This window comes from Poromitra crassiceps (assembly GCF_964638095.1).
Source record: "Poromitra crassiceps genome assembly, chromosome: 28".
NCBI lineage: Eukaryota > Metazoa > Chordata > Actinopteri > Beryciformes > Melamphaidae > Poromitra > Poromitra crassiceps.
The window spans coordinates 1,514,293-1,527,034 of NC_139651.1; the positions used below are offsets into that span (position 1 = coordinate 1,514,293).

Consider the following 12,742-nt stretch of genomic DNA (forward strand, 5'->3'; position numbering starts at 1 on the left):
CCCACCCCTACTTTACCACCTATGCTACTTCCCCCACAGCTTTCAATACAGAGCATTACATTGTCTCTATTTTCTAGCAGACACAGCAATGTAACAACCAGGCGAATGAACTCAATGACACACGTGTGGATACCTACAGCCTCCTTCTCTCCCTTTCGCCAGATTTAATTCAGAGAACAGCTTCCCAATTGATGTCGGCACCTTGAGAATTCCCGCTGATTTGCTGATTTGATGCTGGAGGCATGCAGCTTGTTGATTAGAAGAACAGTACAAACACTGACTGCTGATGGACAGAGACGCTCTCCACTTTCCACTCAGCATCATCTCCGCCTCTCGGTGTTCCCTCACACTCAGTCACAATATCATCATCATTGTATCTCCACACAGCATCATATCAGTTTATCCAACGGGTTGTCAAAGAGGCTCAAGAACCGGTGGGCAAGGCACGGGGTTTTCCCCACGAGGATCCAGGAAGTGACCCCGAAAGCTGTAATTCCTCGAATGGCCACTCGAGGCAGGGCTCAGAAGTCCCGTCGTTCCCGTTCACCCCCATCTTAAAATGCCCCACTTTGCAACAGTGATTAAGCATCTTTACAGCCTGGACCTTAACATGGTTTTGGTCTATATAGCTAATTTCACCTTTTCATAACAACTGTATGGGGGTCATTTTTTATATAACTCGCCCGTTTGGAGTAAAATAGACGATAGAAAAGGGGGTGATTGACAGGTCGCCTGTCCAGTGATCGCGCAGCTTGCCGAGCACGGACCAATAGGAGGCCGAGCCGCAACTCTGGGAAACTCCCATCTCAGGTGAGCTGCACAAGGATTAAACCCATTCCCTCCCACTCTGCTGACGAAAAATCAAGATGGCGACGGCCACCACTTCAACTCAAAACGGGAGACCAGAATCAATGAGATTGCTCTGTCCATATTCTTTTAGGTCAGTGTTAAAAACCTAGAGGTTATAGAATTTTCCCAACCCATAGAGGCGGGCATGGAATCCTTCAATTGGAGTTAAAAAGAATGAAAATCACCAAACTATAGACGGTTTTAACTTGACAACAAAAACATTCTAAATTGAACCCCCGCTCACTTCCTGTTGCAGTGTTTGCTATGGACATAAAAGAAAAAAAAAACATTCAAGTGCAGGACTGACCATTCCGTGAAAACCGTCTATACAGTAGGGGAGTCAAAAATAATCGATTATAAGATGCATCGCGATGCGGACCTGCACGATTCTGCATCGATTCACAAATGTCAAAAATCGATTATAAAAATATATATATATATATTTATTTTTTATATAATCAAATCAAATATAATGGAAGTACATGCAGTTGTTTATTTTAATTATGGATCATAATACAATGCAATTCTAAATGCACTTTTATTTTAAAAGTAGCCACACAGTGAGAAAAAAGAAAGTGAGAAAAAAACTCATGTACGGTATTCGGGGAAAAAAAGTGATGCATCGATTTAAGATGCATCGAGATGCATCGATAATCGTTATCGAATCGAATCGTAGCCCTCTGAATCGTAATCGAATCGAATCGTGAGGCCAGTGAAGATTCACAGCCCTACTATACAGCTGAGCAGCGAAAACAAAAGTAACGATGTCGAGTGAATATTTCTGCAGTTTGCCGAATGCTGAGAAAACCGTCTATAAGAACTATAATATTTTCATAGAACATCAGCAAATGTGCTCATATCCTCATTCTTCTTCTTCTCACAACCCATATGGAGCTCCACTCACCGCTTCTCCCAGCGGGCATCTGTCTCAGGCTCAGCAATCAATAGCATCAGATGATGAGATGTGGGAAGACTTAATTAAGGTCTTGGTTCTCTGTAGATGGATGGCATATTTTCTGCATTACTTCCACATAAATATGTGGATGCAGACAGCGAGAGCCGAGGAGCCCGAGCCAGAGTTCAATTCAACGTCTTCATATTTAACCTGCTCCAAGTGCTCAGCTAGGAGCTCGAGATGTACGATGGGCGCGGGTAAGGCTTAGGTCTTCCCCGGGCTATCGTATCATCACTAATTAGATGCTGTAACTGTAGACCAGAGGTTCTCAATTGTTTTTCAGCCAAGGATCCCTTATAAAGATAGAAAATATACCGGGGACCCCCTCATTCTGATTTGTGATTTTGGGCTCAGCTTGTTTCCACACTAACATGCTTGATATTTAAATTGATAGGTTTGTCAGATTAGAATGTAATCCATGAACCATTTTAGATTTAAAGCATAACGTATTTTCGTTGAACTATGGAGCTTTTGCACACACAAAAAGTCCCCCCCCCCCCCCCCCCCCCGAAAACTTTCCGCGGACCCCCTGGCAAAGTGCCATGGACCCCTGGGGGTCCCCGGACCCCCCATTTGAGAACCACTGCTCTAGACGCCATATTGCCATTTAGAAAGGATGTTGCCTGTACTGGATGGGAAGAAATCTGCCCTTTTTTAAGAAAGAAAATAAATCCATAGCAAACACTATTGGTCCCAAGCTTTTTGATATCCTTTAATCACAAGCCAACAATCAAGTCCCTGGGACCCAACTAAGGCACCTTCTCACCATATCTCCGGGATGAACCTTGACATCAAGAGCAGTGCAAAAATTCGATCTCGGCCGCGGCTTATTCGCTGGAGCGATGCGAACTTGTTTAACCCCCGTGGGGGGAGACACGACTCTGAAATGTCACAGGCTTCATACAAATATTAACTCCATAGGAATCCAATACTGACCCCTGCCCCCTAACGTCCTGACTCTGCATTCTGATGTGTTTTAGGCCTTATTCTCTTTACTCTCTCAGTGGAATGACGCTTTATTTATTATATCAAAACAACAACAAAGTGGGACATTTTAAACGGGGGGGAAAAAGTATAATACAGTAGCTTTTATTTTTCTCATAAAAAATTTGTGCTATACACCAAGGAGAAAATACGCCGGAAACAGTTACGCCGGAAGCAGTATTAGTCCGCAGTTTAGCTGCAAGAAATAGCCACATTATTGCTGAGATATCAACAACCAGCCGACCGCTGATGTCCCCATTGGAAAGAGCGTGACTCGAACCAGTGTTTTGGTCACTTCGGTGGCGTTTTGCGTCCGACGAACATGGCTACAGCCACCAGGCAGCAGCGGGCTTACCTAACGTAGCTATCGTAGCTCGCTAACATCCCAGCTCACCCTCAGTCAGAATCAAAATTGTGATTACGTATGACTATAAGCGTTCCATTGAGTCATACGTCATCTTCGCATTTTAGCAACGGACACATTTTTGAACTTGAGCCTAAAATGAACTTATTTGGCAAAACATATTTGGCGAACAGTGTGGCTATTAATCAACATTGTCAGAGCATGACTCAGAAAAGTATGAAATATCTTAAAATGCTCAAATACATCGGTCCAGGGACAGACGTGTTTGTCATTACAGCAGTGTTTCCCCTAGAAAAAATTTCAGGCCTGGAGGGATTTCGAAACGTACCTCGACCGCAACGGCGAGGGCCCTCGCTGGCGACGCTAAACTTTTTAGCTAACCTGTTCGCATCTATGTTCGCAATGGCATCCCAAGTAGCCTATACTATTATGGGATGCGATGCGAACAGTTGTATTATGGGATGTGCGTTTCGCAGGCAACGACACGTTTTGGAACAGCGCTGCACGCTGGCACAATGCTCCTAAAAGCAAAATGCTTATTGTTTTGAATGATTTTGCATCTTCTATTACTGTCAACACTGTCAACACCAGTATTTCTGTATTGTAATAATATGCCATAAAGGTTTATTGAAATTTTGGGGAGAGCAGAAAAAAAATCTTGACTTTTTTTTTTTTTTTTTTTTCCAATTCTTTTTCTGGCCTGGCGGTGGCGCCGTTGGCCCGGCGGGCCTGCCACGCCTGTAGAATGGTAGGGGAAACACTGTACATTATGGGTGAAGGAAAGACAGAGGGATCAGATGGATTTAGAAGCACAAGGGGCTTTGTCTAACTTTCCTCTCACAGACTCTCCGTCTCTATTTCTCAACAGAATGTTTCGCCTGACAAACAGTTTTACTCATTAGCTGGAATATTAGCCGCGGGGCCCCCTTCATTTACACTAGCATTTTCTCCACACTTATTTGACCTCACAGATACGGGCAATGAAGCTTTACAACCTTATTCTGTAACACATCATATAAATAGCTATACTTTTATATGGATCTGCATGTTCCTTTCTTTTCTGAATTATTAGAGTTATTTGTCTCCAGCAGCCGGCAGTGAACTTTTACTATTAGCCGTATAATTCAACATTTACAAAGGCTGTCTCTGGCCTCTTGACATGTGGGAGGACTGGAACCCACTCGTTTGTCAGCCTGCCTGCAGGAACACACAGCACAGCGGCTTGACGAGTGTGAGAGTTTCTCTGCGTTTGTCGGTTGTCAGTCTTATATTGTTATGATATTGATTTTGTGTTTGTTGTTTCAGTTGGGTGCAGAGCTTTGGGCATGAGGGTCTTGGACTGCTGCTGGACGTGTTGGAGAGACTGCTGTCAAAGAAGCAGTAAGTAATACACAATGCATGGACGCGCACGCACGCACGCACGCACACACACACGCACACACACACACACTATACAGTACTGTGTATATACGTATACTGTATGTGTGTATCTGCCAGTGTTGGGCAGTAACGCGTTACTTAGTAATGTGTTACTGTAATCTGATTACTTTTTCAGTAACTAAGTAACGTAAGGCATTACAATTTCCAAAACAGTAATCAGATTACAGTAACGCTGAGTTACTTTTCTTTTGGCTTTATGCAGAAAAACAAGAAAAACTCAGGAGTGACCATTGCTTTGTGTGTGTATGTGTATATATATTAGGGCTGTCAGCGTTAACGCGTTAATCGCGCGTTAACTATCGTTCCTATTAACGCCACTAATTTTTTAAACGCGCGATTAACGCATGCACGTTCTGTGATGTTTGAGCCTTGGTCCGACCCGTAGTTTTGGAAATCAGGAAGCAGTAACGTTGATAGCAAGCAGAAAGAAAGCTCTGTGAGCAGAGAAGGAGGAATAAAATGGGTATATTGGCAAGTTCAGCTTCAAATTGAGAAAGCATTTTGGGTGAGAGAGAGGGAGCGCGTCTGTCTAGTCTCACCGAGACTCAGAGAGAGTGAGAGACAGACAGACTGAGAACGGGAGGAGGGGGGGGGGGGACGAGGGAGAGAGAGAGGCAGAGAAAGCGAGCGAGATGGACAGACAGGCAGTGAGAGAGGGACCGACGGAGAACGGGAACGCGAGAGAGAGATACCCAGAGAGAAAGAGAGAGGGGGAGAGAGCATGCACGCAGCTTCTCCTGTCTGTGGCTGGAGAGATGTAGAGGATCGCACCAATTAACTTCACACAGTGCAGCCTGAGAGATGTGTATTCCCAGTAACTAGTAGCAATAATAACAATATTACCAATGGCCAAATACTTACCCATACGAATGATAGCTACCCATATTAATACAACAGTGCATATTTGCACAAAGCTCTCAGGTTTAAAGTAGCCTACCTCGGTTTAAGGTAGATTTAGAACAGATTAAAAAAATGCGATTAATTTGCGATTAATCGTGAGTTAACTATGGAAATCATGCGATTAATCGCGATTAAATATTTTAATCGATTGACAGCCCTAATATATATATATATATATATGAATAAATATATACATACTGTATCCCATCACTTCAGGTTTGAGAGACTGCAATGTTTACAGTTATGCAATTTGGCCGATTGTGGACTCCTGTACCTCATTCCAATGTAGTGGATTCAGTTGTAAAAGGAGCTGGCTTGGTTGTATGTCACTTTTTCGGGGGGTAAAAAAAGAAAAAGTAACTAGTAATGTAACTAATTACCTTTGAAAAAGTAATCAGTAAAGTAACTTTTATTATTATATTATCAGTAACTAATTACATTTCCCAAGTACAGTAACTTGCCCAACACTGGTATCTACTGTCTTTTTGTCTGTGTAATAGTGTGTATATACATATAATGTATGGTTGTGTGTATATCGGGTATTTGAAAATTAGGTATGCCATAAAAATAAATAAATAGTAACGTTAATCCAAAACAAAACTGTCATTCAGTCAATTTGAAATAATTCAATGTTAAGTGTAAGCATTTATTAATACTACATTATACTACTGTTACTTTATAGTTGTAAACCATTAATACCAGGAAATAACACATTATTTCCTCATTTGTGTAAGTATTCAACATGTTTCCCATCATTAACACACAGCGTCACTGTCTTGTGTCTCCAGCCAGGAGAAGATGGACAAAAAGAACCAGTACAAGGCTGTCCAGTGTGTCAAAGCCATCATGAACAACAAGGTAATGACAGCAGGGATTCTGTGAGTAAAGGCACTTGGTAACATTTCTTAATATAACGTCATTTGAGTTGCTTATTAAAATGCCTAATACCACATCACACTTGGTTAAGCCTCAAATGGAGGGTTTTTATACGCCTACAACTAGGGCTGTCACTTCTTCCTAAAATTGTGTTTGAAGAAAGCCAATCATCAGAGCATATTTGTTTTAATTTATTTGAAGCTTCAATATTTAGTCATCAAAACAGGAGTGCTCCGGGCTGCTTGACTGTTCCTGATAGGATGTAAAGAGCAGGTGCTACAGCTATATTGAAGCGCAAGGAAATCTTTGAAAACTGCAACCGATCATAGCTTTTAAGTAGAATGTTTTATAAACTCTTAAGTGATGTTGGGGAAAAAAACAAAACTAAGTTATCCCATTGTGGAGTCTTGCAAAGTCTCTGCTCTGGTTTAACGATGAAAAATGAATGTACTGGCAATCCACTCTCATTAATCACATTCAGCACAACAGTGCTTTGTGCATGGATGAACAAATTATATTTTTCTTGGTCCAAATATTGGGATCAGACCAGAATCATGCAGAAATAACACCCTTGATGGCATGCATACTGATCACATCAGGGCCCAGTTCATTTTTTTTTTAAATATATTGCGATTTTTTTAAACCTTTTTTCAACTGCAAATTATGTCCCCAAAGGAAAATAAACGTCAACATCGGTTTTATCTAATAGGATAAAGTTTCCAGTCTGCTCATCTCGCTTCAATAATTTTTATTGCAGCAAAATGGGATTGTCAAGCAGACAGACTGACCGACACTGTCATAAAAACCTGTCATAAATGTTGCATAGAGACAGTCGGCATGTCTGGGAACGCCCACAAAATGTTAAACGGCTGGCGCGCGAGTGGGGTAAAACCGCCGATATATCTCATGGGCTGACTCACCAAAAGACGGTGCTGCGGCTCTAAACTACAGGTTTGGGGGTTCTAGAGCAGAACACAAGACGTCTGCTCAGATGTGCGTTTACTGCGGTGGGTAAATCCCCGATCGTGTCTGCCTGGGCTGGGCTATCAGCTAAATTCTAACTTTGCTGAATGGATAGAACGGGGGAATTTACCCCACCCTGACCCCGCCCCCAGGCTAACCCAGCGTCTATTGTGGGCGTTCCTAGAGCCTGTATGGGCGTTCCCAGACATGCAGACTGTCTATGCATCTGAGAGTTTATATAATCAAATATTGCGATACTATGCTGTATCGATATCTCCGCACCCCTAGCGAATGAACACACACAAATGCATGCACACACACACACACACACACACACACACACACACACACACACACACACCATTATGGTACATTGATGGTGTGATAAGAATCCCGCAGAGCCAGATGAAAAATTCTGACACCTGATGGCTTGGTACCTTCTCTAACACAGGGATGCAAACTTGTCACCTGATTCTGGTCTTATCAGAATCAGAACTGTCATCTTTACAAACCTGATGTGCCAACTGCCAACTGCCAACTGCTAGACGGTGCCGGCTGGGAGACCCGGGACTCACCTGGAAGTGCTCAGTTCTGCTGTGCCATTTCTCTGCGGTTGCTTCTGTAGAATTACACAGCTATGAAGAATAAGAACAATATTCCACAGGAGACTGCAGTGGAGTGTTTTATGTGAAACGTATTAAGAATGAAGGCAGCATTGGGAAGCTAATGTTGACATTGACGATCATTCATTTTCAGTTTCTGCTCCATTCCCCCCCCCCCCCCCCCATGCGTCACCTATATTTATAGAAATATGTCTTTGAAAAACGCTTGATCTAAAAAGGTCATTTGACATATTTGCACTGATTTCCATGATAAAAATGAGTGCGATCGCTCACTCTCACCGAGGCCACCTGGCATCGAACCCCATTCATTTTTGATTTTGCCCTCTGATGGATGTGTGTGTGTGAGAACAGCTCTTACTAGCTGACTCCCAACGTCTTCATTCATCTTCCCTCTTGTGAACAGTGTTGGTGGTAACTCATTCCAAAAGTAACACATTACATGTAATATATTACTTTTAGCAGTAACTCAGTAATATAACCTATTACTTGTAGGATTTCAGTCATATTATACCAGTTCCTTTGTGAAGTAACTCAAGTTACAAATCGAGTTACATTTTTATTAAATCAAAGCACATATTTAAAAAAGATACAATCATTTCCTAATCAAACTGTGTGTTGTTATGCAAATAACCACTACAGATGACAATAACAAAGGAAAAGAATAACATTTAGAATTTTGGATGGTTTACACTGACTTCAAGGCGGTTGAAATTATTTGTCGGGATGGTTCCGGGGGCGGCGATGTCATTCTGCTGCTGCTGTTGTTTTGGTGAAAGTAATGCAAAAGTAGTGTAATAAGTAACGAGTTACTCTACACAGAAAGTAATATTGGAAAGTAACTTATTACTTTCAAATGAAAGTAACTAGTAATATGTACTATATTACATTTTGAAAGTAACTTGCCCAACGCTGCTTGTGTTACCTCCAGCTGCTCATTGCTTTTCTATTTTAACTGTTCATCCGTTGAACCAAAGTTATGTGTAAAGCCTCTGACAGACAGGAGGTCTGCTGATTGGTAATTATTAGTTACCTTCGGATCCCAGGAAATTGATTGCATCCAGAACAAACATGTCAGCTATTTTCCTACAATTGTCCTGGGGGAAGAAAGTATTCCCCTGAATTTACATACTGTATTTTGACTTAACTCTGACATCCTTGGGTAATTTTAATCCCATCTAAATAAAATGACATCTGGTGTTTCATGCAATTACAGACTGGTATCTCAATTACACAGACCATCACGAGTCAAATCACTCTCAATCTGGGAACCCAGAGTCTATTTTGATTTGAAAAATAGACTCTGGGACAGCCCTACCGTTTTCCCCAGCTTCCTGTACAGCGCGCCTCTCCTGCCACCGACACTTCCTTTTCAGCGTCAGTTTAGGCTATTCACTATTAATGTTAACGGTGTTAACTAAGAGTTTGTTTTGGATATAGTAAAATAGCAAATAGGCTTTTAACCCATTGATACCTGATGCAGTATCCCTTTAAGGCCGCGAACCACGTGACGCGGTTCGCGGCCTTAAACACACACAAATGAGGGATATACACGCAAATGCTGCATCAGGTATCAATGGGTTAAACACAAAGTGTTCTAATAGAGCCTTCTCACGGGGGCCACTTTGTGTGGAAAAGGCAGGGTTAACACAGGTGCAAGAAAAACATTAATGAGGGTTTCAAACTTCCATGATTTGAATGTGGAAACCCTCATTAGTGTTTTGCTTGCACCTGTGTTTATTCTGCCTTTTCCCCACAAAACGGCCCCCGTGAAAAGGGTCTTTTTCCTTCTCCGGGGCGTATGCCCTCCAGTCACTCGTGGCAATTATGCGTCTTTAGTTGTTTTTTTGGCCTTTATGCCCGCTGATGTATTCGCACACCACTGCTAACATGGAATCTGCCTGGGATGCTTTGATGAATCCAGCTGTTGAGCCCTGTGAGGAGTGTTTCTCTATACATCTATCTGGGTACCAGCATCTGTGCATACAGATGTGTTGGACTGAACGTCTACAGGCTACAGTAGCTGTAGGGGGAAGCGTCTCTTGAAGCCCAGTGGAGACAGATATACAGCAGCTCTCATGGTGTGCTCTTTAGTCTACAGCAGCTGTAGGCGGAAGGATATCTCTTGATGCCCCGGTGGAGACAGATATACAGCAGCTCTCATGGTGTGCTCTTTAGTCTACAGCAGCTGTAGGCGGAAGGATATCTTGACGCCCCGGTGGAGACAGATATACAGCAGCTCTCATGGTGTGCTCTTTAGTCTACAGCAGCTGTAGGCGGAAGGATATCTCTTGACGCCCCGGTGGAGACAGATATACAGCAGCTCTCATGGTGTGCTCTTTAGTCTACAGCAGCTGTAGGGGGAAGCGTCTCTTGAAGCCCGGTGGAGACAGATATACAGCAGCTCTCTTGGTGTGCTCTTTAGTCTACAGCAGCTGTAGGCGGAAGGATATCTCTTGACGCCCCGGTGGAGACAGATATACAGCAGCTCTCATGGTGTGCTCTTTAGTCTACAGCAGCTGTAGGCGGAAGGATATCTCTTGACGCCCCGGTGGAGACAGATATACAGCAGCTCTGGTACAAAAATGTGTTGTAAGGTCTCATGTAATCCTGCCTCTCAACAGACGGCAGGCGCGAGCGTTTTACCCGTAGGCCCCTCTCTGTCTGCCCAGACCTTCCCCTGGCTTCTGAGGCATCTTGGGGGATGGGGTGTACCCAGAATGCCAAGAAGACAGGTGTTCTCTGCCAGCTGTCGCTGCAGTTTTGCCTTCTCCTCGGCTTCCCCCCGTCAACACGCACAGATGTGCAACTTCATGGTGTCTCTCGCTGTGATGTCACCAAGGGAATAATACAAATAGGCCCAACTGTAGTACAACTGACCTGTTAAACATCTTGATCATCTCGAGAAAATCTTGTTTTTGTCAAATAGTTTAATAGTTTGCTAACTGCATACTATATGTAGCATTTAGCGGTGAGAACTTGTGAATCCCGACATTATGAACGGAGCATTTTATATATATCAGCCCTGAGTGATGTCGTGGAGGGCTCTAAATCAAAATTACCTGTAGAATCGCGTGATTTTGAAACGAGGAAACTATGGCAAAATCAGAAGAGTTCCAGGTTGCACATTTCCCCAGCTTTTAGATACAGTGAGAAAATGCTTACATTTGAAGTTCTCAAGTTCACACATTTTACGGCTTGAGACCAGAGCTGCCACGATTAATCGATTAGTCGATCAACAGAAAATTAATTTACAACTATTTTGATAATCGATTCATCGTTTTGAGTACAATTTTAAGAGGAAAGGTCTAAATTCTCTGATTCCAGCTGCTTAAATGTGAATATTTTCTGGTTTCTTTACTCCTGTATGACAGTTAGGGATGTCAATTTTCGGTTAATTTCACTTTCGATTAACCGACGCTAATAATCGATTAACCTATCGGTTAATTCATAATTTTTTAATATAATTTTTTTTTTTTTTTTTTTTTTTTTTTGTCTATTTACTCAATGAACTCATGCCCAAACAAGGCGTGTCTATTTAGATGCTGAAATGTTAATGCTTTTTGTGTTAGAATTTCTAACACAAAAAGCATTAACAAGCATTAACAAAAAGCATCAACATTTCAACACAAATTCTTTTTGTGTTAGAATTTGTAACACAAAAAGCATTAACATTTCAGCATCTAAATAGACACGCCTTGTTTGGGCATGAGCTCATTGAGTAAATAGACCAAATTTTTTTTTTTTTTTTTTTTTTTATATTAACTGATAGACCGACGGCAATAACCGAACAACGACGTTAGCGACGGTTAATCGATTAACGGTTAACCGTTGACATCCCTAATGACAGTAAACTGATATTATCTTTGAGTTGTGGACAAAACAAGACATTTGAGGGCGTCATCTCTTGGACTTTGGGAAACACTGATCGTCATTTGCTACCATTTTCTGACATTTTATAGACCAAACAACTAATCGATGAATCGAGAAAATAATCGACAGATTAACCGATTATGAAAATAATCGTTAGTGGCAGCCCTACTCGAGACTCAACTCGAAGTAGAGGAAGTCGCTTCAGCGTGACTTAAACGTCTTCTTAAGAATCAGGAATTGGCTTTCCTGTTGTGATAGGACATTCCACCTCTAGCTTATATGGGTATTGGATAATGATGTCTTGTGTTTGTGTGTCCTCCAGTATGGCTTGGAGCGAATCCTGGGCGAGGAGAAGAGTCTTGTCTTGTTGGCGAGAGCCATGGACCCCACCCAGCCTGCCATGATGACCGAGGTGGTGAAGCTGCTGTCGGCCATGTGCTTTGTGGAGGAAGAGAACATGTATGTCCTGGCTTCATTCACCCTGCCTAGTGCCTACACACCTTCCTATCACTGTACAGTCGCTTCCATTACTTTTCATCTCACAGTGCAAGGACATTTTTCTCAAATGCACCAAAAGGTCCGTTAGCTTACACCATTGATACTCAACTTGTGGCCCGCGGGCCTGCGATGGAATTGAAAAAAAAAAAAAAAATTACAGTGCACCTGAATGCAACATGCAAGATACCCGCTGAATAAGTGTCCAAATGTTCATGTCATTCTGGCCAATACTCCACTTCTGTTATAGCATTTCAGTCTGGAATATGGAATATCTTTCAATAATCTATGATTTAGCTGCTAAATTGTCAAATACTGCCGTCTGCTCGCTACCCAGGCACTTATGTATGTACTTAACCTAACTAACTTAACCTAACTATCCGGTGTGCACAACATTGTCAGACTAAACTCCGGCTGACACCC

General features: G+C 42.3%; 1 protein-coding gene across 1 annotated transcript in view; it reads left to right on the forward strand.

Moving 5' to 3' along the window:
* LOC310799833 (protein diaphanous homolog 3-like) overlaps positions 1-12,742 on the forward strand; it is a gene marked incomplete at both ends in the record, with an annotated part of 299,639 nt that overhangs the window by 74,413 nt on the left and 212,484 nt on the right. Inside the window, 3 exon segments of the mRNA XM_083662443.1 lie at positions 4,458-4,532; positions 6,281-6,350; positions 12,147-12,283. Of these exon segments, the coding sequence (XP_083518569.1) occupies positions 4,458-4,532; positions 6,281-6,350; positions 12,147-12,283 (282 nt within the window).